The 27,065-nt window shown below is 38.2% G+C and overlaps 1 protein-coding gene across 1 annotated transcript in view; it reads left to right on the top strand.

Annotated features, from left to right (window-relative positions):
- Positions 1-27,065, top strand: part of HYDIN (HYDIN axonemal central pair apparatus protein) — a 431,237-nt gene that overhangs the window by 218,363 nt on the left and 185,809 nt on the right. Inside the window, 2 exon segments of the mRNA XM_029201876.1 lie at positions 133-285; positions 25,396-25,634. Of these exon segments, the coding sequence (XP_029057709.1) occupies positions 133-285; positions 25,396-25,634 (392 nt within the window).

Below are 27,065 nucleotides of genomic sequence, written 5' to 3'. Positions count from 1 at the left end.
TCAGTTCTAATAAGCACCCTTTTATGTCCCTGCTTTTTATAAAGGGATGCTTAAAATCTTCTGTTTTAATTTGATTTTAAAGGCCAGCCATTTTCAGCCATTCCGGTGTTCTTTCTCTTACATGGAACGCAGGTATGTCACTTAAGGAGCATTGGAGAAGGCCCAGTTATCTACGTACATCCCACTCAGGTTGATTTTGGCAATATCTACGTCCTGAAGGACTCCCTCAGGATTCTCAACCTGTCTAACCAGTCCTTAATCCCCGCATTATTCAAGGCATGCATGGTGAGTAGATTGTGGAACTGTCACTGAAAACACAGCTCTGCCTATATGTTAATAGGCAGTGGCCTTATTTTGGCAACATGCCTTTGAAAATGATCACCAGAAGCAGAGATTTAAATGGTTCAACTGCATTGAACTATGTTATTCTCATCCCCACTTCCTCTTTATTATAATCTTTTTGTTGATTTAGAAACACAATATACATGTAGTTTGGTAAACAAGCCAATGTATTGACTATAATCCCAGTTCAGGGAGATGCTTCAGAGATCTCCTTACTGAACTGTTCCTGAGCTCAGCCCCGCACTTCCAGAAAACACTTTTTAAATGTCTCTATAACTGGAAATGCTTCCTTGTATTTAATTTGAAGCCATTTGGCTACAGACTTGTTAGTATGCTTATTCTATTTTTATTCTCTCTTCCTTCTGGCAATATTTTAATGTAGTTTTTAAGGATGTAGGAAATACAACAAGATGGTAGTTTCCAAAAGTAGAAATTAAAGAACACAGCAAAACAAAGATAGATAGAAAAATAGATATAAATTGGTTCTAGAAATGAGTCTATCTTACTTCTGTGTATTTTATAATGACACTTAGATCCACTAGTCTTCTATAAGCTAATTTTTTAAACAGAGATACCAATTTTTGCAGAATTTAGGAATTTCTAATTCAGTAATTGAAACTATTCTTGATTTTAGAAGAAGTTTTCTAAATTTAAAATTTAAAATAGTATAGCCTTTCTCCTATTTCCAAATTAATTGACATTTGAATGAGTGCTGACCTTTGGTTTCAGCATTTGTCAGATTTTTTTTTTTAATTTAATTTATTTATTTGTTTGTTTTTGGCTGTGTTGGGTCTTCGTTTCTGTGCGAGGGCTTTCTCTAGTTGTGGCGAGCGGGGGCCACTCTTCATCGTGGTGCGCGGGCCTCTCACTGTCGCGGCCTCTCTTGTTGCGGAGCACAAGCTCCAGACGCGCAGGCTTAGTAGTTGTGGCTCACGGGCCTAGTTGCTCCGCGGCATGTGGGATCTTCCCAGACCAGGGCTCGAACCCGTGTCCCCTGCATTGGCAGGCAGATTCTCAACCACTGTGCCACTGTGTCAGATATTTCGGAAAAATCAATTATTGTTAATTTTATAAAATATCAGAGGGAATAGGATCATAGTTTTCTATCGACTTGTAATGGCTCCTCAGAGTCATTGGTCCCAACTAGGAGCCATTTATCATTATCATTATTATTATATTATCATTTGTCATTACTCCTTGTAAAGATAGTGATTTCTGGTACAGTCACTGCTCTTTTGAACATGCGATTCAGACAGAAGCCCACTCTTGATCTAGTGCCTTGTTGATCTTGTATAATGAATAATGTTGAAAGAAAAATCCTACAGAAAAGGACACCTTCTCTAGTCTTTATCCAATGAGTCGCAGTTGGTGTGTTTGGTGGAAGCATGGGGTATTGCCTAGGAAATGTGGCTTCCGGTCCAGTTTTGTATGTGCAGAGTTCACAGTGGGTAGGAGGAGTCAGCCAACCTGTCTGAGTTGATGAGAGGGGGCATGAGAGGGTCCCAGTGGATTACAGAGGAAGGAGATGGGCAGAAACCACAAGAATGCTTACATACAAATACAGCAAGGATTCCCTTCCTCACTGCCTCCCCTTTCATTTTCAGATATCTCCAGATTTCACAATTTGTGGCAACTTTTGGTACATTTTAAGAAACAAAAGCACATCAAGGATCTGTTGTTTTTTACTAATATAGTGTATATATTGAATGACCCATATGGTTGTTAAAATGGGACTTTTTCTTTTCCATAAAGGTTTTCATGATTCCATCTTTTTTGATTGTTTAATATCATCTTAAAACAGCAAGCTCCAGTTCCAAGGCGACAAAAGTGTGATGTTCTTCCCTCAGTCTCCTCTTGGAAAACTGACGTTTATTGATTTGATTACCTTTATAGCATAAGAGTCGTTTCAACTGTGTTTCTCATAGGTGAAAATTAAACTCCTTTCATATTTCGGCTGGGATTTTTGATGGATTTCCTAGTAAATACTATGTGTGTTAATATAGAAATTGAATTACACTAACTTAGAAATTAACTACAGTGGAGAAAGAAATTGAAATACCATTTATTAAATTTCAACTTGATATACCATACTGAATCTACAGATTCATCCTTACAGAAATCACTAAACATTAGGAGAGTTTCAGTTAATAGCTGTTTGTTCCTTAACCCCAGCGCTCAGTGCCCCCATAAGTCGTGGTCAGATAATTATTGCATTTAACTTCTTGCTCACTCAGAAATAAGTAGGGCCAAGGGCACAGTCTTCATTTCTTATGTTATCACTACAAATCCATGTCTGGAAGTTCTTCTCTTTTCTGCTGGGTGCCCTAAAAGGAGGGGTCATTCTCTCCCCTCTTTTGACTGCCAGTCAAAAAGTCCACCCTTCCCAGATGCGGCACCCACTGCCAGCCGTCTGTCATGCTTTGCTTTGGAATGTTTGAAATATCAGCCTCCCCTTGAGGTTTTGAATGGGCCAACTTACTTGGATTAAGGTGAAGGACTCCAAACAATAGAGTAAGTCACCTCTGGTTTGCGTGGGGTAAAAAATATCAGAATGTGAGAGCAGACCATAGAAAGACCCTTTTGGCAAGAGTGTGTGGGCTCTGCTTGTGCACATGGTGCTCCTGTCGGGATGACAGCAGAAATGAGGGCGAGGATGTGGTCCCTGGCCACTGGGACCTCAGCCCTGGGCTGGAAGATAGATGCCTTCTTTGCATGGGTGCCCCTTGCTAGGTGGAGCAAGTGCATTGCTCAGCACTTGTTTGGAAGCATTTGGAATTCTTTTTCATTTACTCTTGGCTCTAATTCAACCTCAGGTGTACCGTTAACTGGAGAACTTGCATACAGGTGTCAGTGACACCTTGGGTTTCAGCTGGCACTAAAACATTTTCACAGCGTCCTTTGCCCCTGTGATCTGCAAGAGAGCCCCTTGCAGTTAGATCTTTATAGAGTTTCCAGGATCCAGGAAGCAGTAATTCTGATGTCTCATTCAAGCAGTTCTTTTTAAACATTTTTTTGGTCATTTGCCATAGAAATACACAGTGATGTGGCATCAAGGGAATCATCAGGCTTTCACATCTCCTTCTGATCCTAAACCATTGGGTTATTTTCTTGTGTAAGTAGGGATCCCCCTTTTTATATTTACTTATTTATATGCCTGTCTCCTTCAAGTGACAAGGGTCTCTGCTTTGAATTCCTGACACATGTTTGTATTAAATCAAGCTTATGTATTGTATTGTTCAAATATTTTACTGCCTTAATTATTTGTATGATATAATAGTTTCTGATATAATTTTATCAAAATCTCCCACTTTTCCATTTCTCCTTGTAATTATGTCAACTTTCACTCCATATATTTAAAAGCTATGTTGGTAGGTGTATATAAATTCATGACTTATATATCACAATATATTATTCCTTTTTTCATAGTACGTTGTCCATTTTAGCCCCTATTCATGCTTTTTGACTTAAATTCTATTTTGCCTGATAGAGATAATGCTACGTCACCTTTCTTTTAGCTAGCATTTGCATGATATATCTTTTTCATTCCCTAATTTTCAGGATTTTTTGGTATGTATTGGTTTGTTTTGTGTGCTGATTTGTTTAGACTCTCTTAAAACACCACATGACTGAATTTTTTAAACGCTAATGATAGACTCTGTCTTTTAATTGATGAGTACATTAGTTTTCCGTTGCTCCTGTAACAAATTTGTTATCTTACAGTTCTGAAGGTCGGTAGTCTAAAATGTGTCTGTAAGGCTGTGTGCCTTTTTGAGACTCTGGAGGAGAATCTACTTCCTTGCCTTTGCCAGCTTTGGAGGCCACCTGCGTACCTTGGCTCATGGCTCCTTCCTGCACCTTCAAAGCCATCAGCAGCATAACATCTTTGCTCTCTGACCTCTGTTTGCATTCTTACTTCTTCTCTGACTGTGACCCTCTTGCCTCCTTCTTATAAGGAACTTTGTGGTTACATTGGGACCACACCAATAATCCGAGATGATCTCTTCATCTCAAGATCCTTAATCATATCTGAAAGTTCCTTTTGACATGTAAAACAACATATTCACAGATATCAGGGATTAGGATATGGACATCTTTGGAGGGCTATTATTCAATCAACCGTACCAAGACTAACCTTTTAAAATTTATTGTGATTATTGAAATATATGGACTTACTTCTACCATGTCTTTCCTATATACTATACTGTTTTCTTCTTTAGTTTTCTCCTTTTCTGCTTTGTACTGGATTGATAAATTTTCTCCAAGCCCCCCTCCAACCACTGCTATCTTATGTACATTTTTCCCATACTCGTTCGGAGGCTATAGATTTTATTTATTTATTTTATTTGTTATTAACCCTAACAAATAAATGTTATCTTTTTCTAACAATAATGAAAGAAATCAGTATCTTGGTCCTCCTCAAGAATAAGACAAGGACCCTATCACACATTTATTATCTCTTAACCTTTCTTCACACCTGTCATTTGTAATTATTGTGTAGAATTTTGGATCTTCTCTTCTTTCCACAAAGTTGCTGAATTTTGTCATTCAGTAACTACTCACTAGTTATCAAATAGTTCGTGAATTTCTCTTTATTCTTCTTTTATTTCTTGTATCTCTCTGCTTCCTTCTTGGTTTGTATTTCTTCTTGGTGAATTATATCCCTTTAAGTTCTATGCTAGGGGTTTCATAGTTTATGTATATTTGACTATATCTTGATTTCACCTTCAGTCTTGCATCCTAGTTTAGCTGAGTATAAGAATCTATTTAACAAGGGTTTTTTTCCTTTGTACATTGATCTCTGGCATCAATTGTTGCTGATAAAATTCTGCTGTTAGTCTGATTATTATTCCTTTATTGGTAATTTGTCTTTCTCACTAGTTGCTTTTAAGACTGTGTTTTCATTTTTATTTTCTTAAATTTCTCTTTACTGTATCTGAAGATTTGACCCTTAAATACTGGAAAGTTTTTTGCCATCATCTCTTCAAATGTTTCTTCTCTACCAGTCCTTCTATTTTCTACTCTGAGGAAAACAACACACATATATGCACACGCACACACACACACACACGCACACACACACACACACACACACACACACGTTTCTGTGCAATTCTACAAGCTTAATTTTATTTCCATCCATATCTTTCATCTCTTCATCCATCTCTTCATCTCTCTGTGGTGCCTCCTCAGTGGTATGTTCCAGTTTCCAAATTCTCTTTTTGCTTTTGGCAAATCAAGTTTATCTTATCTACTTACTTTTTTTATATAGTTTTTTTAAATACATTTATTTATTTATGCTGCGTTGAGTCTTCATTGCTGCACGTGGGCTTTCTCTAGTTGTGGAGAGTGGGGGCTGCTCTTCATTGCGGTGTGCGGGCTTCTCATTGTGGTGGCTTCTCTTGTTGCAGAGCACGGACTCTAGGACGTGCGGGCTTCAGTAGCTGCAGCACGTGGGTTCAGTAGTTGTGGTTCGCGGGCTCTAGAGCGCAGTCTCAGTAGTTGTGGTGCATGGACTTAGTTGCGCCGCGGCATGTGGGATCTTCCCAGACCAGGTCTTGAACCCATGTCCCCTGCATTGGCAGCTGGATTCTTAACCGCTGCACCACCTGGGAATCCTTACTTTTTAAATTTAATTTCGGTGACTGTACTTTTCAATTCCAAGATTTATAATTGGTTATTCATATCTACAATTCTCGATTCATATCTTCATGTTTTTGTTTCATAATCCTTGTTTTATATATATTATCGTATCCTGAACCTCTACAAGGGTCTCGGCACATTTTCTAATCAATTTCATTTAGCTCTATTGATGCTCAAGAATGAATTCATTAACCAGTTGTTTGAGGTTGCATTTGGAATTTTAAATGATAAATTAATCAGGTGTGGGGTATTTTTTCTCTCATTCTCAGTGCTCTTATCTCCCTGTCTAGCATTTTTTCCATTTGTCTTCACCCTGAGCAAATCACTAGTCCAGAGTCAAGTGCTGAGCCTTTTTTCCATGGGGATGTAGATTCAGTCATCACACTGGGCAGTGGCTTGGCCTGGAGCCTATCTACATGACAGTCTCTGTTTCACCACCATAATGTCCACCACCACTGGCACAAGCCTGTGTGTAGACTGTAGCCTCAGGAACATCACAGCTTTGTTTAGCCTTCTTTCAAATACAAGGAATCTCTGTTAGCTTGGGACCTTGACCCTTATCCTTTACTTCCTGGAAGCTCTTTTTGGTTTCCAGTTTTCTCCCTTGAGCTTCCTTTACTAGAAGGTTATTGTTTCTCTTCCACTTCTGGCCCATATGATGTTTACCTTGTTTTTGAGTACAACTGTGCCTGGAAACCAGCAATAAATCAAAAAGACAACCTACTGAATGGGAGAAAATATTTGCAAATGGTAGGATTGATAAGAGATTAATATCCAACATATATAAACATCTCATACAACTCAACATCAAAAAAAAAGCACAATTAAAAAATGGGCAGAAGAACTGAATAGACGTTTTTCCAAAGAGGAAATGCAGATGGCCAACAGGCACATGAAAAGATGCTCAACATCGCTAATCATCAGGAAAATCCAAATCAAAACCACAATGAGTTATCACCTCACACCTGTCAGAATTGCTATCATCAAAAAGTCCCAAATAACAAATGCTGGCAAGGATGTGGAGAAAAGGGAACCCTTGTACACTGTTGGTGAGACTGTAAACTGGTGCAGCCACTGTGGAAAACAATATGGAAGTTTTTTTAAAAATCTAAAAATAGAACTACCATGTGACCCAGCAATTCCACTCCTGGGTATATCTCTGAAAAAAAACACAAACACTAATTCAAACAAATACACACACCCCGGTGTTCACAGCAGCATTATTTCCAGTTGCCAAGATATGGAAACAACTATGCCTGGCTTTTCATTTTTCAAAACATTATCTCTTTTTATCTGTGTGTTAGAGTAAAAGACATGTTTTAAAGCTTAAACTCATTGATCTATTGTCAGTCCTCTTAACTGCTTTTTATAGTGCTTTATATATTATCGGTGAGCACTGACAAAAGCATGATGAAATGTATCTTCAGCTGGCCTGAGAGAGCAGAGTTCTTATGTCTTAGCCTTAATTGTGAAAAATCTATAAAATAAATGCACAGTAATAAGGAAATAAGAAGAGAATAACATTCTAGTTTATCATGGTGGGCATCTTTTCTTTCACCACATTAAAGTCATAGCCATTCCAGAATGGACTGTGCTTTTCCTAAGCCATACCAGGTGACTCATTCAGTGACAAGAGGATACCAGTGGCAGTGATATCAAGAGACTTCCAGAAGCAAAGGTTTGTACTTGACAGAGAGCTGTAAGCCTCTCACCCCCACCCTCACTTGAGACCTCTTTTACTTTGGCATAGCTAAATGCGAAACTCAAAAGACAGATTCCAATAGGTCATATTGATTATAAACCACCCTGAGAGAAGGAAAGCTACTGATTGAATGTTAGGTAACATGATGGGTCAGCACCTTCCCTGAATTTAGAGCGACAGCTCTACTGATTGAATATGATTAGTTCCAGTATAAGCTAGAGCCAAAATGAAAGGAGATTTGATTTCCTTGTCACTAAAGAGCTAGCCAGAAAATGAAAGAAAAATGTCTTGGTTTCCTGCATGCTTTGTAAACCTTTCCATCTTCATTCTGCCTATTCCAGCTCTTAATTAGCTTTAGCAAATTGTTTATGTTAATTAATTATTATTCAGGCATACAGTTAATACTTGTCACCACAGAGGGAGATTAAGGCAAAACTTCCTTCATATGGATCAAGTGTGCTTTTTTTTTCAAGTCCTAATTTCCCTCCTCCATAAAAATCTATAACTTCTTCCCTATTACCATCAGCAGCAGCAGCCCAGCTGCAATGGGCTAAATGTTTGTGCCCTGCCCTCCAAATTCATATATTGAAATCCTAACCCCCCAAGTGATGGTATTAGGAGATGAGACCTTTGGGAGGTAATTAAGTCATGAAGGTAGAGTCCTCATGAATGGGATTAGTGCCCTCGTAAAAGAGACCCCAGAGAGCTTTCTCACCCTCTCCATCACGTGAGGATACAATGAGAAAAATGGTTGTCTGCAACCCAGAAGAGAGCTCGCTCATGCCAGAACCTGATCATGGTGGCACTCTGATCTCAGACTGCCATCCACCAGAACTGTGAGAAATGAATTTCTGTTGTTAATAAACCACCCAGTATAGTATTCTGTTATAGCAGCCCACATTGACTAAGACACCAACTCATGTCACTTTTAGGGGATGCCTATTATTGTCATTATCAACTAAAAAATTTATTCTGCCTGTTTGTGCACTGACAGTAGACAGTCATCTTCAATAATAAGCTAGTACAAAATGAAATAAACACTTTTATGTAATGATAAAAGACAAGAAGAGATGCATGGTGTAAAAGTTTATTAATGGTATGAAATCCCCAACACACATACGTCAGTATTATATGATGTTGATCAGGGAGCAGATCATATTCTTCCTTAGTCACATTTCATCTTCCCTGTCTCAAGTAAAAGGAAAGAGACTGGAGAGGCATATACAACATAGTAGAGCTCTCCATAGGGTGACACTTGGGGTAGTTTTTAAAATGTCAGTTGCGATGAAGTTGTATGCAGCATTGTTTCATGCTTTGGAAGAAAAAAATCCTCCTCTGAGATGTTAGGACATTAAACTGGGGTGTGTCTGGGAGGGGAGGACAACATTATCTGAGGGTGGGCATGGTCATGTGTCATGCACAGTTATCTTACATATGGTAGTCGCTCAACAAAGAGTGGTTGAGTGTGTCAGTGCTGAAGTAGTATTCTGTACTATCGACAGTGTAGGTACTGTATTCAAACAGATCTGGAATCAAGCCTTAACTGTGCGTGCAGTAATTCTGGGCACGTTATTTAATCTTTCAGAGCCTTTGGTTCCTTCTCTTTAAATGGAACTAATAATGGCATCTGGAAGATTAAACATGATAATCTATGTAGAAAGTGCCTGGTAAAAAATACGCACTCAGCATTCAATAGATGGTAACTTTGATTATTAATGTTGACAGACAAGAAGATCTAGGTGAAATGGCTTATGAAAAGACTTAAATTTTTATGACACTGTATCTTAAGATCTTTTATATTTTTCTTAGGTAAGAAAGAAAAAGAAAGAAGGCACACTCAGAGAGGCCCCGAGGTTTCAAATTTAACTGATCCACGTAGTACAGTGCTCTGTCAAATGGAAGCTCTAATGCTGCCTTTTTCCTTACTCTTCACTTGTTTCTATAATTTTTGACAGTGAAGCCATCTTATAAAATATAAAACATTTTTATTGATGAATCCATATGTGTTCTTCCACATCAAAGAAAAAAAGGTTTATTATATGTATATGTATAACTGATTCACTTTGTTATAAAGCAGAAACTAACACACCATTGTAAAGCAATTATACCTCAATAAAGATGTTTAAAAAAAGGTTTATTAGCAAATAACTTACTTTAGAAATTTCAGGTTCATTAGCTTTCTAATTCTTTAGCTCCTTGGGGCTTATTTATTCATGTATTTGTACAGATGCTTCCTGGCACTGTGAAAATCATGCCTATGTGCTCAGAGCAGTCCTATTTCCTTTTATTTAACTTTCATCATGACTTGTGTTTGATATGACACTTTTCACTGTCTTTTTAAAAAATTTTTTATCTTAAAAATTTTTTTTAAATTTTGTAAATTTTTTAATTAAAATTTTTTAATCTGTCTTGAGAAGGCAGTGACTTTCAGAAAGAACATTATTGTCCTTGTTCGAAGATACCTCCTTGTAGCCTTAAAAGATTGTTGAAAAAGAATAGATACATGTATATGTATAACTGAATCACTTTGCTGTACACCTGAAACTAACCCAACATTGTTAATCAACTATGCTCCAATATAAAATAAAAATTTAAAAAAATTGTTGGTACATATTACTTAAGAGCTGTGTAAATTACAGATACCTGCCTCCCTCATACAGTCAAAGTCTGCTGGCCTTAAAATTCTCAGACTTTTTTTTCCCCACAAATGGGGAAATTAAGAGGTAGGGCAATTGCTTGACCAACCGGAACTCTCAGCGTACCAAGCTCAGACCAAGCCCTTTCAATTCAATATATCATTCTGAACTACTTCCCTCTAAGAACAGAGAGAAAAGCTGGGCAAGATACGAAAAATCATGAGTTTAAGGGAATGACGGAGCAAACAAAGCCAATGACAACCCAAAAGAAAAAGGAAATTGAGAAATATACATCCAGCGTTTGTGACTGCTTTTCCCATATAGTAACAGAAGAGGCTGAAAAACTGAAAGGAGCTTTCAGAAAACTCACTGGTCTAAGAAGATAAACATTGGAATCAGGACAGGCTAGAGAGAGAAAAACTGGAGAAGAATGGACTTGGTAAGACTCCCAAACTTTTGGTTAGTACTAGGAAAAGCTACATTCTGGGAACAAAATTAAGCTAGTACAGACCATCATTTTAATCTCTGTCTATATAAAGGAGTTCTGGGATTGCTGGTTTTCCCCAACATCTTTCCTAGAAGCAAATATATAGTCTCACCAGAGGAAGACAACATTGTTCTAAGCCACAAAGTATCTCTACGGTTTTCATATACAACGTCAAACAGTTAATTTAAAAATTACCAGGCATACAGGAGACAAATTAATATAAAACTACAATATGCTTAAAATACTGAAGGAAATAAAAGGCAAGATTTAAAATTTTGGTAGAGATATAGAAAGCATAAAAGAGAAAAAATGGGAATTGAAGACCTAAAAAATACAATTGAAATTAGGAACTCAATAGATGGGTTTAACTGCGTATTACATACAGATGAAAACTGTGGAAGTGAACCGTCAGATGAAACTACCCAAAATGAAAATGTAGAAGAGTTGGTAAAACAAATGCACAGAGAGAGGGAGAGGAAAAAAGCTTTCATTATCTTCCGTAGAAGAAAATGGATAAGGCTCAAACTGAAAAATTAAGAAGTAGCAGTAGATTACTTACAGATGTGAAGGTAAACACCAAAAGAAAATGCTAAAAATTAAAGGGGTTGCCCTCATTAATGTGCAACAATGAGAATGAGAATGAGAAGGGTGGGAGAGTGGGTTCAAGAGACGAGTGTTTTTCACAGTGTACCTTCTTAAAAATATTTTTAAATTAATTTTTATTGGAGTATAGTTGCTTTATGATGTTGTGTTAGTTTCTGCTGTACAGCAAAGTGAATCAGTTATACATAAGCATATATCCACTCTTTTTGAGATTCCCTTCCCGTTTAGGTCACCACAGATCATGGAGTAGAGTTCCCTGTGCTACACAGTAGGTTCTCATTAGTTATCTATTTTTAACGTGGTAGTGTATATATGTCAATCCCAATCTCCCAATTCATCCCACCCCCTCTTACCCCCCTTGGTAACCATAAGTTTATTCTCTACACCTGTGACTCTATTTCTGTTTTGCCAATAAGTTCCTCTGTATCGTTTTTCTAGATTCCACATATAAGCGATATTATATGATATTTGTTTTTCTCTCTCTGACTTACTTCACTGTGTATGACAATCTCTAGGTCCATCCATGTCTCTGCAAATGGCACTATTTCGTTCCTTTTTATGGCTGAGTAATATTCCATTGTATATATGTATCACATCTTCTTTATCCATTCCTCTGTTGATGGACATTTATGTTGCTTCCATGTCCTGGCTATTGTAAAGAGTGCTGCAGTGAACATCAGGGTGCATGCATCCTTTCGAATTATGGTTTCCTCTGGATATATGCCTAGGAGTGGGATTGTTGGGTCATATGGTAGCTCTGTGTTAGTTTTTAAAAGAACCTCCATACCGTTCTGCATAGTGGCTGTACCAATTTACATTCCCATCAACAGTGTAGGAGGGTTCCCTTTTCTCCACACCCTCTCCAGCATTTACTGTTCGTAGATTTTTTGGTGATGGCCATTCTGACCGGTGTGAGGTGATACCTCATTGTAGTTTTGATTTGCATTTCTCTAATGATTAGTGATGTTGAGCATTCTTTTGTGTGTTTGTTGGCAACCAGTATATCTTCTTTGGAGAAATGTCTGTTTAGGTCTTCTGCCCATTTTTGGATTGGGTTGTTTGTTTTTTTGATAGTGAGCTGCATGAGCTGCTTGTATATTTTTGAGATTAATCCTTTGTCGGTTGCTTTATTTGAAATATTTTCTCGCATTCTGAGGGTTGTCTTTTTGTTTTGTTTATGGCTTCATTTGCTGCACAAAACTTTGAAGTTTCATAAGATCCCATTTGTTTATTTTTGTTTTTATTTTCATTACTCTAGGATGTGAGTCAAAAAAGATCTTGCTGTGATTTATGTCAAAGGGTGTTCTGCCTATGTTCTCCTCTAATGGTTTTATAGTGTCTGGCCTTACATTTAGGTCTTTGATCTGTTTTGAGTTTATTTTTGTGTATGGTGTTAGGGAGTGTTCTAATTTCATTCTTTTACATGTAGCTGTCCAGTTTTCCCAGCACCACTTATAGAAGAGGCTGTCTTTTCTCCATTGTATATTCTTGCCTCCTTTGTCATAGATTAGGTAACCATAGGTGTGTGGGTTTATCTCTGGGCTTTCTATCCTTTTCCAGTGATCTATATTTCTGTTTTTGTGCCAGTACCATACTGCCTTGATTACTGTAGCTTTGTAGTATAGTCTGAAGTCTGGTAGCCTGATTCCTCCAGCTCAGTTTTTCTTTCTCAAGATTGCTTTGGCTATTCAGGGTCTTTTGTGTTTCCATACAAATTGTAAATTTTTTTGTTCTAATTCTGTGGAAAATGCCATTTTTAATTTCATAGGGATTGCATTGAATCTGTAGATTGCTTTGGGTAGTATAGTCATTTTCACAATATTGATTCTTCTGATCCAAGAACATGGTATATCTCTCCATCTGTTTGTGTTGTCTTTGATTTCTTTCATCAGTATCTTATAGTTGTCTGAGTACAGGTCTTTTCCCTCCTTAGGCAGGTTTATTCCTAGGTATTTTATTCTTTTTGTTGCAATGGTAAATGGGATTGTTTCCTTAATTTCTCTTTCTGATCTTTCATTGTTAGTGTGTAGGAATGCAAGAGATTTCCGTGTATTGATTTTGTATCCTGCAACTTTACCAAATTCTCACAATATAACTTTTCTAGAACCATTTAACTTTGGAAATTGTGTATGTGTATACATTTAATACAAATAAAATTTAAAAATTTACATCGTGCTTCAGGACAGAGTGTATAAGTATGCTACCATTTATGCAAGAAAAGTATATATGCAATAATATAAATACATATATGTCTAATTTTACTTATAAAGTTTCTCTGAAAAGCCAGGCAGAAAACAGCAAACAGTGGCTGGGGATGGTAACTAGTGATCATGCACAGGCATGAGAGACAGAGAGAGACTCATTATCCTTGAATCCATTTGAATTTAACACTGTGACGTGTATTATTTATTTTTAAAGAAAAAGCTTCTAAGAAAGAAAGAAACTGGGAATGAATCTGAAGCAAGAGAGCAAACAGAGTTAAAATTAAATGCTCTCTAAAGAGAAGAGTGATCGTATCCTCTTAGAATGAGTTATTTATTCAAGAAGTATACGTGTGTCTTCTTGTTACACAAATAACATTTCCTTAACTTCTGTTTATTCTGTAAGAATAGAGAAAAAAATCACTGTATGCCACCCTGAAGATAACCACTATAAAATCTTTGGTGTACATCTTCCAAAACTTTACTGTGTTTGTGTGTCTGACTGTGTATTCCTACCCCCCACCGTCAAATAATACTATTTCATTACCAGCTATTTTCATTCAACAATGTAGTATAGTCAATTTTGATATGAATTATTAAGGAGTATTCCTGTTCAGATCATTTTCAGTGACTGACTTTATTGCATCATTTGGCTCCACGACAGTTGTTTAACTAACTAATCCCCTACTGGTAGGTGGTTTCCAGTTTTTCACCACTGTAAACAATGCTCACATCTTAATTGCTGCTCCCATCTTTAACTGTTTCCTTAGACTAAATACCTAGAAATGCAATTGCTGGGTCAAATGGCATGAACATAACTAAGAGTATTGATACATCTTTTGATATTATGTCTCAGAAAGTTTGTACCAGTTTGTATCCTACCCACCCTACCCCCATCAGTGTTAAAGAATGTCACCCTCTCCGAGACCCTTGCTAACATTTTGTTTGTTTTACTAAACTGGCAGATGAAAAAAAGTGTTGTATCATTAGTTAAGTTTGTGTTTCTTTGGCTTACTGGTGATGCTGAACATTTTTCATATATTTATTGACCAATAAATAAATATTTTTAAGCATCTTCCTCATGCCTGGGATAAACTCTGCTAGCTGAAGGGAGAGACATAAAAATGATCTTTCTTCATAAACTGATAAGAATGATCACTTTCTTCAAAGAGTTTACAGTTTCAAAAAAAAGAAATGGATACAAAAATAACAGAGTATTACAGTATGCTGCTATGTTATATATAAGCACAGAGGAGGAAGTGGCTAATTCTTCCATAAAATTAAAAATGTTCAGAGGTAGGCACATTTGAGTGGAGACTTGAGGCATAAGGAGGAGAAGGACAGGGAAATGGGGTGTACATTTCCAGAGAACAGCATAGTTAAATGCAGTGATGATGTACAGCACACTCGGGAAGATCTGGTGTGGCTGAAACCGAGGGTGTGTGTTGGAAATTGACAGTGCCTGGGAAGTAAGCCTGGAAAAGTGCATTGGGGCCCTCTGACAAAGGATTTGGAACAAATCCTCCAGACCATAGGTTCTTATCTGGTGTACCAGTCTTGATTGCAGGCTGCCTTTATTTCAAACAGAAAAGATGAGAAACAGCCACCATGTTTGGGGGTCAATGAACCCTGGAAATTATATGTAAAGTTTGGGATATGTGGTGTGTGTGTGTGTGTGTGTGTGTGTGTGTGTGTGTGTGTGTGTGTACTTTTTCTATGGAGGGGTTCCATAGCTTTCTCAAAGGGGAAAAAAATTCAGCACCACTGGTCCAGACACTGGAGAGCCATCCAGAATCTCCAGCAAGAGAGGCATAGGATCAGGCCTGTGAAAGAGATTCCTGTCAACTAGATTGGGGAGGGTGCAAGCAGGAAGGAGAACTGTACGTGAAGTTTTGAATGATAACGTTAATAGTAACCACCAATTATTGAGTATTTACTTTGTGGTAGACAAAGTACTAGGTGCTTGGCACCCATTTTATTTCATCTTCAAGTAATACATTTAACAGATGAGAAAACTGAAACCTAGATTTTAAAAATTAATACAGAGCCACCTGGCTACAAATGGGCAGAGTCCACAGTTGACCGACAGGTCTCCGTGTGACTTTAAAGCCCCCTCTTTTAATCATGACCCTCTCTGCTTCTCTTATAAAGCTCCGGCATCATTTCTTTTGTACTTCATCTCCTAACGTTCAGTTAATTATTTTAAGCAGCAAAGTGACTCACTTCAGGGCAGAGAACCATATGACTACAGATACCATTTAGAGGACAAAAAAGAGAAAGGCCTCAGTGACTGTTCATTGTTCTTGTTCCACAAAGAATTGGTCATCTGCTGAGATAATAGTATAAATCCAAAGAAATCCCTCACTCTGCACCTTGGTTCCTGTTGTTATTTGTGTCCTCTCATTCCATGGAAGGAAATTCCTGCAGATTTCAACTGGCAAGCGAGTCATTTTAGAGAAAAGTGCACAGTGCTGTTTTCTTCAAGCTTCATAGTCATTAGCACTGCAGGATAGGAGGTCTGTCTGAGTGTATTTGCTCTCGTTTACTGTTGAAACGACATGTGCAAACACTTTTGTCTTTTATGGCAAATATTAAGTACATGATAGGGTAATTTATAAAAGCTCTGACTGTTTTACCTTGGGACCTGATCACTGCCTAAGAAGTGTGCTAATGCCCTATTGTCAAATAAAAAGCAAGTGTTAGCCTTAGATATGTGTACCCTCATATCTAAGGAGGAGGGTTTAACACTTATCACCAGTGGGCATGGAATTCTGAATTGCAAAAGATCACATTTTTTCCATCCTTTGCGCAGTCATATGCACATACACATACCAACCTCCTGTCTGTGTTGTTCATGGGCTACTGGAATGACTCAGGCATTCTAGCCCCAATTCATAGAAAAAACAGAGGCAGCTGTTGCTGAGATTTTGGTAGAAGGCTTAGGAAAGCTAATTTTTTTCATCTTTGGAACCCTGTATTAGTTTTCTATTGCTACATAAACAATTACTCCAAACTTAGTGGCTTAATACAATACAAATGTATTACCTCAGTTTCCATGGGTCAGAAGTCCAGACATGACTTGGCTGGATCCTGCCTTTAGGATCTCAGAAGGCTGAGATCGAGATGCTGACTGAGCTGCATTCCCTTCTGGAGGCTTGACTAGGGAAAGATCCACTGCTAGGCCCCCTCAGGTTTGGCAAAGTTTGTTTTCTCTCAGTTGAATAACTGAGGCCCCATTTTCTTGCTAGCTGTCAGCCAGGGTCTGCTGTCAGCCGTCAAGCCCCTCACAGTTCCCCACCATGTACCCCTTCCATAGACCCTCACGTGCTTGGAATCTCCTCATTAGGAAGAGCCCGATCCCTTCTCAGGGCTCTGTGTTCCGGCGTAAGTCAGGAACACTGGGGTAATCTCTCCATCTGCAAAATCCCCTCACAGCAGCACCTAGACTAGTGTTTGATTTAATAACTAGGAGAAGATAACCGGACACCAGGAGATGGAGTAGGAGTAGCCATCTTATACTTCTGCGTACTGTAAACCCTTATGAGATGCTTCTCTTCTGGCAAGAGTATTGTATGTTAATGTTTTCTTAGCATCCATCCTTACTGTCTCAGTTTTGTAATATATTTCAGGGACAAATACTATTGAGCCCATAATTGTGTCATGTGGGACATTTCAGCTCTCGGTAAAATGATGACAATAGCTGTCATTTATGGAGACTTACTGTGTGCCAGACACTATTCTGAGTTTTATATGCATCACCTCATTTAACCATCAACTCTGTGCAGAAGGTGCAGTCAGTATCATGAGCTGCAGGTGGGAAAGCTGAGGCTGGACACGGTTAAGTGACATGCCCAATGTCCAACAGCTGGAATGTGGCAGATCTGGGACTCAAACCACAATGTCTCTTTTCCTTTAGAGCCTTCCTTCCTAACCTATCAGTCATTGTCTTGCTGTATTGTTATTTTGAAAGGGTTACCAAATGTTCTCCATAGCTATGATTATCATTCATCCATCCCTCCTTTAGTCAAATTTGCCATCTAATAACATAAAATGTCACATAGGCCAAGTCCTCCCTAAAAACAAAGGATACCCCTAAAAGCCAAATACCAAAGAGACACAAGGTGAGAGTGGTTTAGAGCCTGACTTTTGGTAAGGATAGTCCAGTACCTTAGCAGCTGGCATTTTATTTTATTTTTCTATTATTATTTTTTAATATATATATTTATTTGGCTTCACCGGGTCTTAGTTGGGATCTTCGTTGCCACGTGCGGGATCTTTTTTTTTTTTTTTTTTTAGTTGCAGCATGTGAGATCTTTAGTTGCCGCATGTGGGATCTTGTAGTTGTGGCATGTGGGATCTTTAGTTGTGGCATACGAACTCTTAGTTGCGGCATGTGGGATCTAGTTCCATGACCAGGGATCGAACCCAGGCCCCCTGCATTGGGAGTGCGGAGTCTTAGCCACTGGACCACCAGGGAAGTCCCAGCAGCTGGCATTTTAATGTGCCTTGTTCTTGGATTCTAGGATGTACTTTGCTGCCTGGTTTTATGCCAAACATTGATTAATAAGCTTCATCAAAAAGAAAACTTACCACTTCAGCCCTGGAGAGCAACTTCAGGTCTTCTTTCCAGAACAGCCAACCCGTGTCAGCAGGAATCAGAATAGAAATGGTACCCATCCGTCGAAAACTAATGTCCCCAGACTTGAAATAGCACTTAGGCTGGTGACACCCTCTCTTTATTGTAGACAGAGGGTTGACCTGTGCTACTGGCTAGACGAGGAAAATAAATGGTTAGAACAGGAAAGCTGACGTTGCCAATACCCTCTTTTGAAAGGCATTTTTTTTTGATAAAAGAAGGACAAAAATGGCATTGATTTATGTTTTGATTGTAAGCTGAGCCTCATAAATGAGTAAAACTATGTAGAGTGTTCAAAGGCCATATATTTGGGAAGAAGGATCAACAGAATGAGATGATCCTGCCTAGAACGTTTTTATTATATCTTCTAGCTGCCCCTCCATTTGTCCTAACAGCAGATAGATATGAACTCCAGGCCTGCAATTCCCATAGAAGTTGAAATACCAAATTATACTCCTACTTCTGTGTTCTGATAGAGTAAACTCTTCACCTTCCAAAATCTGAGTTGGGGGAAGACTTAAGGATGTGACAGTATACAGAACCAACAAGGTAGCTAGAGCAGAGAGTAGCTAGCAGTTCACCACGCCTGTCCTCCTTTACTCTTGGGCCAGAGCAGATGACATTTCCCAGCCTCCTTTGGAGTTAGGTGTGGCTGCGTGACTGAGCTCTGGCCAGTGGAAGTGAGCGGAAGTGATGTGTGCCACTTCCAGGCTTGTGCATAAAATCTTGGCATATGACCCTCCATTCTCTTATTGGCCAGGCAGATGTCAATATCCACACTGGCTTAGAAGCCATGAATTAATAAACATGTCAGTATCTGTTTAGCTGGGGCCCTTGAATGCCTGAATGGAACAGAAGCCCATCCTCACTCCTGCCACCAACTGGAATGCGTGTGAGCCAGAAATAAGCTTCTGTATTATTAAGCCATTGAGTATCAGGAATCTTTCCATTATAGCAGCTGGCATTACTTTATCTAAAATAAGAGCCTAAAATGATGACTGTATGTCTTTCAAAGTCAATCAGGACATTAAAATTTAAATTCTAAAAGACTTCTAGAAATGCAAAAGATTACATCAAATGTTGTGATTTTATTGTTCTATAGGAAATTAAACAAATATCTAACTTAGCAATTATATTTCAGCATTTTTTTTTCTTTCACTGGCTATATAAACCAGTCTCTGTATTCTCCTTGGAACCAGCTTTATTATCTACTGATTTTTTTCATCAAAGAGAGAAATCTTTGACAAAATAAAATAAAAGCGTAGAATAAAAAAAACTGAAAGTAAGACAGATAGTTCTAAGTAAAGAGAAGGGCTAGTTACTCAAGCATGGGAAATCTATTTCCATGTATTACTTTGATTATGTAGGTCAGACTGAAAATGATACGTCAGAGATTCCTATTTACTGTAATAAAAACTCTAATGAAACGATGCTATAATGACTCACTTAAAAATATCTATAGGAAGTTGCATTTGCATTTATAGCTCTTTAGAACTCACTTTTGTGTTATTTTCTATGGTTAATATGTTAGAGGATATTAGTATTTTCACTTTGGGGCTGTGTCTTAGTTCAGGCTGCTGTAACAAAGTACCACTAGGCTGGATCAGACTGAAGACTGATAACTTCTCACTGTATCCTCACATGACGGAGAGCAGAGCAGAGGAAGTGAGTCTTTCATGACTCTTAACAAGGATACTAATCCGGGTCATGAGGGCTCCACCTCACGACCTCATCTAACTCTCATTGCCTCCCAAAGGCCTCACCTCCTGGTACCATCACATTGAGGATAGGGTTTCAACATTAATTCGGGAGGAACACAAACATTCAGTTCATAACATTCCATCCTGGCCCCTCCAAATTGATGTCCTTCTCACATGCAAACTACGTGCATTCCATCCCAACAGTCCCAACAGTCTTAACTTATTCCAGTATCAACTCTAGAGTCTCATCTAAATATCAATTAAATCAGGTATGAGTGAGACTCAAGGTACGTTCATCCTGAGGTAAAATTCCTCTCTAGCTGTGAACCTGTGAAACCAAACAAGTTATGTGCTTTGGGAGCTGTTTGGATGAAATGGATATATTTTACATATGCGAAGGGCATGAATTTGGGGGGCCTGGGGCAGAATGTCAGGAACTGAATGTTTGTATTCCTCCAAAATTCATATGCTGAAACCCTACCCTCCAATGTGATGGTGTTAGGAGGTGGGGCCTTTGGGAGGTAATTAGGATTAGATGAGGTCACAAGGGTAGAGTCCTCATGATGGGGTTAGTGCCCTACTAAGGGTCAGAAGATAGCTTGCTTCCTCTGCTCTGCTCTCTTCCATGTGAGGATACAAGGAAAAGGCAACAGTCTTCAGTCTGAAAGAGGGCTCTCTGCAGAACTCAACCATGCTGGCACTCTGATCTCAGACTTAGAGCCTCTGGAATTGTGAGAAGCAAATTTCTGTAGTTTATAAGCCACGCAGTCAGTCTACGGCACTTTGTTATAGCAGTCCCAGCTGACTAAGACAGATATTGGTGCTGAGAGCGGGTACTGCTGCAACAGATGCCTACAAATGTGACAGTGGCTTTGGAACTGGGAAATGGGTCGAGGCTATGAGTTTTGTTTTTTGTTTCTAATTTTTTTTATTAAAGTATGGTTGATTTACAGTATCATGTAAGTTTCAGGTATACAGCACAGCAATTCAGTCACATATATATATATAAATATATATAAAAATATTTATTCTTTGTCAGGTTCTTTTCCCTTGTACGTTATTACATAATGTTGAGTATATTTCCCTGTGCTATACAGTAGGTCCTTGTTAGTTATTTTTAAAAAAATTTTATTGGAATATGGTTGATTTACAATGTTGTGTTAGTTTCTGCTGTACAGCAAAGTGAATCAGTTACACATATAAGGGTTTTGAAGTGCATGCCAGAGAACCCTACGTTGCTGTGACTGGGCTATCACAGACTGTTTTGGAAAAGTGGATAAATTAAGATGCAAAGAAGTTATTTCTTTGAACCTAAACATGAGCAAAATACAGTTCAATTTTGTAGTTTCTCTTGCCAGTAATAATTGATCTGTAGTCCCCAAAATTGAATTTATGAGGATTATTATCTTTTTGTTACTAATATTTTAAGATAAAACTACATACAAATACAGGTTAATATTCTGGAAAGACAGACTTTGCTTACTGTCTTCTTAATATTTTAGTACTCCACTAGGGCTAATTTACTGTGAGTAGAAAAGTTAGAGAGAAATTTTGGAAAAACAATTTGAGTCATACAAGCATCAACATTTCTTTTGGCAAGTGTCCACTGAATAGAGAAAATTCTCATACAAATATCTTATCTCAGCCCTAGTTTAACTAGTGTGGTATTTAATGTTTGTTTTCTTTTATATCTGTGTCTCTAGAGATGGCCCATATTAAAAGGTTATGAATAATAACAGGCATCTGGACTTAGAGTTAAACCTATAATTTCCATTAATACCAAAATTAAAATAAAATTTCCACATCATCATTCATCTACATCCTCTTTATAAACAACTTATAATCTTGAGAACTGTTCTTCTGTGCTTTGTTTAATTTATTTGAATTTTAAAATGCAATGTATTTATTAGTTCCCACTCAGACTTTCAAACCAGGAGGAAATATAATTAGCATTGTGGTCTATGGAATAGAATTTTCCTCAGTTGTTAATTGGGAAATTGGCATTTGAGTTTAAATCTTAGATTCTCCTTATTTAAGTGCCCGTGAGCCTGTCCCCAAGAGAGTGACCATGCAGGGCCCACTGAACAAATCCAGTCTCTGAATCTGCTTTGGGGCCAGACCTGGATTTTGGTGACATTCCAAAGCACTGCCATCCTGTGAGATTCTGCCTGGCTGAAATTTCTAACTCTTGCCTGCAAATTGCAACATACATTCTTCTTATTTACAACCATCATCAAGCAGTGCAACTCTATTCCAAACCCAATCTGTGCTTGTCAGGAAGTTTCTGATCCACAGCTTTACATTGTACCTAAGCCCTCATAGAGCTACATGTGTTTTTACATTTGCTAGGAGAAATACACCATAGGAACTAAATAGAGGCAGGATAATTCTGGACTGGAGTGCCCTCTCAAATCCAGCCCATAGAGTATATTTTACATTTAAGTTGTTGTTTTCTTCTATGTGCTTTTCTTCAGAGGGCTTATTCTGAGCTTCCCTACTCAGAAGAGTACGGGGAGCCAAGAAAGATTCACGAGGGAGTGATCAGACTCTTCCTCAGTGAAGTGGAGAGTTTGGCTTTGCCTCTCCATTATTATCCTGGAAGTTTCTAAATGATCTCTATACCAGTTGCTTTTTCAGCCTTTTCCCAGTGCATTGTTAGTCATCACTAAATATTTTCTGTGAATATTTATCCATATAAATATTTCTGAGTAATTTCTTCCTCAAAACAGGACTGTTAGAAATGATTTAAATGATACAGCAATCAAAATAGGGATATGGTGCTTTGTGTTAATTTTGAGATAATTGTTTATATATAAAATTAGAGTAGAATAAATTTGAATTTTATCAAGCAATAGTATAATACAGTTAGGGGGACTTCCCTGGTGGCGCAGTGGTTAAGAATCCGTCTGCCAATGCAGGGGACACGGGTTCAAGCCCTGGTCCGGGAAGATCCCACATGCTGTGGAGCAACTAAGCCCGTGCGCCACAGCTACTGAGCCTGTGCTCTGGACCCCGTGAGCCACAACTAGTGAGGCCACATGCTGCAACTCCTGAAGCCTGGGCTCCTACAGCCCACGCTCTGCAACAAGAGAAGCCACTGCAATGAGAAGCCCGCATACCGCAACAAAGAGTAGCCCCCGCTCACCGCAACTAGAGAAAGCCCGCACGCTGCAACGAAGACCCAATGCAGCCAATTAATTAACTAAGTAACTAATATATATATATATATATATATATATATATATATATATATATATAGTTAGGGATCACACTACCTGAAAATTATGCTCAATTTCACATTTAGACAGAAAAGAAAATGTGTCTGGAAATTTGTCGTACAGTCAAAGAATTTCAATATCTTCTGCTCTGGAAATGCACCTTGTTCTTTAGATTTCCCTGAGGCACTTTCACCCCAACCTCCTTCTGACTTGCATTTTTGTTGTTTACGCGGTGGTCTCACTGAATGTCATTACTATCAGCTTCTTGGGGGCAGGAATGGTGCTTTGGACATTTTTGTGTCTCCCACAACACCTGGACCTTAGAACCACTGAACGTGTATTTGCTATATGTACTGAAAAATCCTAAGAACAATTTGCTTATAAAATTTACAGTTGACTAGGAAGGATAGGAAAAGTAGCTAATAAGTCGAATGTCATAATCAGAATTTTTAAAAATCTCAAAAGGCTGAAAAATGTATAAAAAGAAAAGTAAATAATAAAACCTGAATTCAAAAACACACAAAAAACGCTGAAATTAATAACATAATAAATGTGTTTAATAGTGAATTACACACAGCTGAAGAAAGAATAATGAACTGGAAGATAGCTCAGAGGAAGTCATCCAAAATGAAGCACGGGCAGAGAAAGAATGGAAAATGCAGATGAAGGCTGAGACAGAGAGGACACACTAGGAAAGTCATACCCATGTGTAATGGAGTAATACAAGGAAAGGAGAAGGAATGAGGCAGAAACAGTTTCTAAAAACATAATGGCTGAGAATTTTTCAGAAATAAACATATCAAACCACAGATTCTGGAAGTGTAGCAAATTCCAAGCAGGATATACAAATAAACCCATAACTGGAGACATTGTAGTGAACCTGAACTATAATCAATCAAATACAAGGATAAAAATCTTAGAAGCAGCCTGGGAAAATAGATTACCACCAAAGAAACAGAATTTATATTTTTAAATTAAATAAGATGCTTATAGCATGAGTCATTTTTTATTATTTGACACTTTAACCAAATTTTCAACTTACTTTGGAGCCATATGAGGTTTTCTTCTAAAGCTGGATGTAGAATTTGAAGGGCTGTTGAACAAAAGAGGGAGATTTGATTTATTCTATTTAGCTCCAAGGGAGTGGACCAAATACCAGTGTTTGGAAGGTCAAAAACAAACAAACGTATCTCTAATATAAGGAAGACATATCAAATAGTTTGAGTTATTAAAACCAGGGATAAGTTACCTTAGATGATAAATAAGATCTCTAACATCAAAGGATTTGATTAAAAGGCAAATATATGAATTCATTTAACAAATATTTATTAAGCATCTCCTATGTACCAGGCATAGTTATAGATCCTAGGGATGTATCAGTGAACAACAATAACAAAAAAGACAAAAATCCCTTCTTTGGAGAGCTTATATGGTAGTGCAAAGAGACAGAAGCATGATAAATCAATCATGCACAATGTTAGAAGATGGTGAATGCTCAGGGGAAAATATAGAGCAGGGTAAAGGGAATCAGGAATACTGGGGGGAAGGCTTGCAACTTAAAATGTGATGGTCAGAGTAGGCTTCACTGAGAGGTATTGGTTTGTCAAAGACCTTAGGGAGGAAAGAGAGTGAGCTATGAGGATCTAAGCAGTTAAAGGGAACAGGTTGGTGGGAGTCACTTCCAACTCTATAATTTAGTCCTATCACACATTTCAAAATAAGTTTGGAATTTTAGCAAATGAAATTCTATTGATTATGATGAAATAATAGAAACGAAGATGACTTCCTATATTGTGTTTATTAATGAAAGCTGTTCATCCCTACTATAACATCATGGAAACTTTGCATTTGAAAAACATTTCTTTTAAAACTTCCAAATTCCAGGAAGGATGTTGTACCTTCTGCTGGTATCTCAGAATTTGGAGATTAGAGCAGATAATTAGTATAAGCTTGTTAGAGAACTGGGCTGTCGTCTTAAGAAAGAGATGTAAAGAATCTTCACAGAGCGTTCAAAAGTAGAATTGTAGGTTTGCTCTTCAGAATCATATTGCTCTCTGAAGAAAAAAAAGAAAAGCCAACAAACACCCAGCTGCTTTGATTCAAAAAAATAATGTTTGTCTCTGATGTTGAGTTCTGCGGTGCCAGGCATTTGAAATACAGGGGGCTTTGACATGTGCAGAATGAAAAGCCAAGAATATCTTCACTGTTAACTTGTAGTCTTGTGTTACAGGCACACAAAAAGTCCCTCTGGACGGTTGAGCCCAAGGAAGGCACAGTTCCCCCAGAAAGTGATGTTGAACTGACACTGACTGCCAACCTGAACGACATACTGACATTCAAAGACACAGTCATTTTGGACATTGAAAATAGCAACACATACCGGATACCTGTCCAGGCTTCAGGAATTGGCTCCACCATTGTTTCAGATAAGCCCTTTGCACCAGAACTCAATTTGGGAGCACATTTTAGGTAAGGAAATATCATGGACCAAGTTTTATGCATATCACATATATTCTATAAGCTGAGCGTCACTCCTACTTTGGAAAATTATTTTTAAGTAAACAGAACTAGCCTCGTCAGCCCCCTCCCTTCCCTATCTTCACTTTTCCCCCTCCAGATGGGTTCATCAGCCACAAGAAGACATTTCCTAGTCATAGTTTGGTTACATTCTCCAAGCTGTGTCCCTCTACACTAGAGAAGAGATGGTTCACAGGAAGTATATTCTTCTCTGAAACTTACAGTGGCTTCTCTGTGACAAATTCAGAATCTTGAACATGATTTCTCTTCTTTGATTCCAATATATTGTTAATTCCTCTCCATGAATGTAGAAAATACAAATGGATCTTAGTGATAACCTAAGTAGAGTATAACTAGGAAGGTAAAAATATATTGCAGGGACTTCCCTGCTGGTTCAGCGGTTAAGACTCCGTGCTCCCAATGCAGGGGGCCCTGGTTCGATCCCTGGTCAGGAAACTAGATCCCGCATGCATGCCGCAACTAAGAGCCCATGTGCCGCAACTAAAGATCCCGTATGTGGCAACGAAGATCCCACGTGCTGCAACTAAAGACCCGGCGCAGCCAAATAAATAAATATTTTTTAAAAATTTTATATATATATATATATATATATATATATATAGCAAATGTATCTTACCAGATATTGCAAAGCCAGTAATTTTTTTTTTCGTATATGTTCTCTGCTTGCCTCCCCACCGTAGCACCAGCAACTGAGGTGGTTGTAGTTGGCTCCACCTGATCACTCAGGAAAAGCTAGAGAGTCTAAATAGTTAAATAACAGGTGGTACAGTATAGACATCTCTGAGCAGAACGATCTAAATGTGACTCTAAAAATGTATGGGGTTTGAATACTAACCATGGAGGACATGTGTGAGGGTTTGTTTATGGTTCCTCAGAAGAGTCATTCATTGTCACTAGTTGACGCTCAGGAGCCAGCTGAATTGTTGCCTGTTTGTTTCAGTGCTGTGAACAGATCTCAAGGGGATGCTCCTGCCTTTTGGCCTAAGGCCCTGAAACCAAGATGGACACAGTGTGTTTAGAGATGTACCTGACAAAATACTGTTAGGAACCCTCCCCCCAAACCCATCCATACCTCCTTTCCTCTGCTTCATCTACAAAATATGGCACTTAATTGAGAATACCATAAACCAGTAGGAATTAAGTAATAGGCAAGTGAGATCGTTAATTGCATATGTTTTCAGAGAGGTATCCAATTACAGTTTTTGTGTCAACTAGATACGAAAAATGCTCCTCTCCTCCTATCCATTGACCATATGGTCATTGCATACTATTCCTGTTTCCAAATTTATTTGTTAAGTGCATTCAAATATAATTACAGAAAACAATATACTGCAAACCAGACTTAATTACATGTTCTCCTTA

This window comes from Monodon monoceros, unplaced genomic scaffold (genome assembly GCF_005190385.1).
Source record: "Monodon monoceros isolate NGI ecotype Baffin Bay Population unplaced genomic scaffold, NGI_Narwhal_1 Super_Scaffold_10, whole genome shotgun sequence".
Taxonomy (NCBI): Eukaryota; Metazoa; Chordata; class Mammalia; order Artiodactyla; family Monodontidae; genus Monodon; species Monodon monoceros.
Note: the sequence above shows the minus strand (reverse complement) of the source record. Positions and strands in the feature narration are given on the sequence as shown.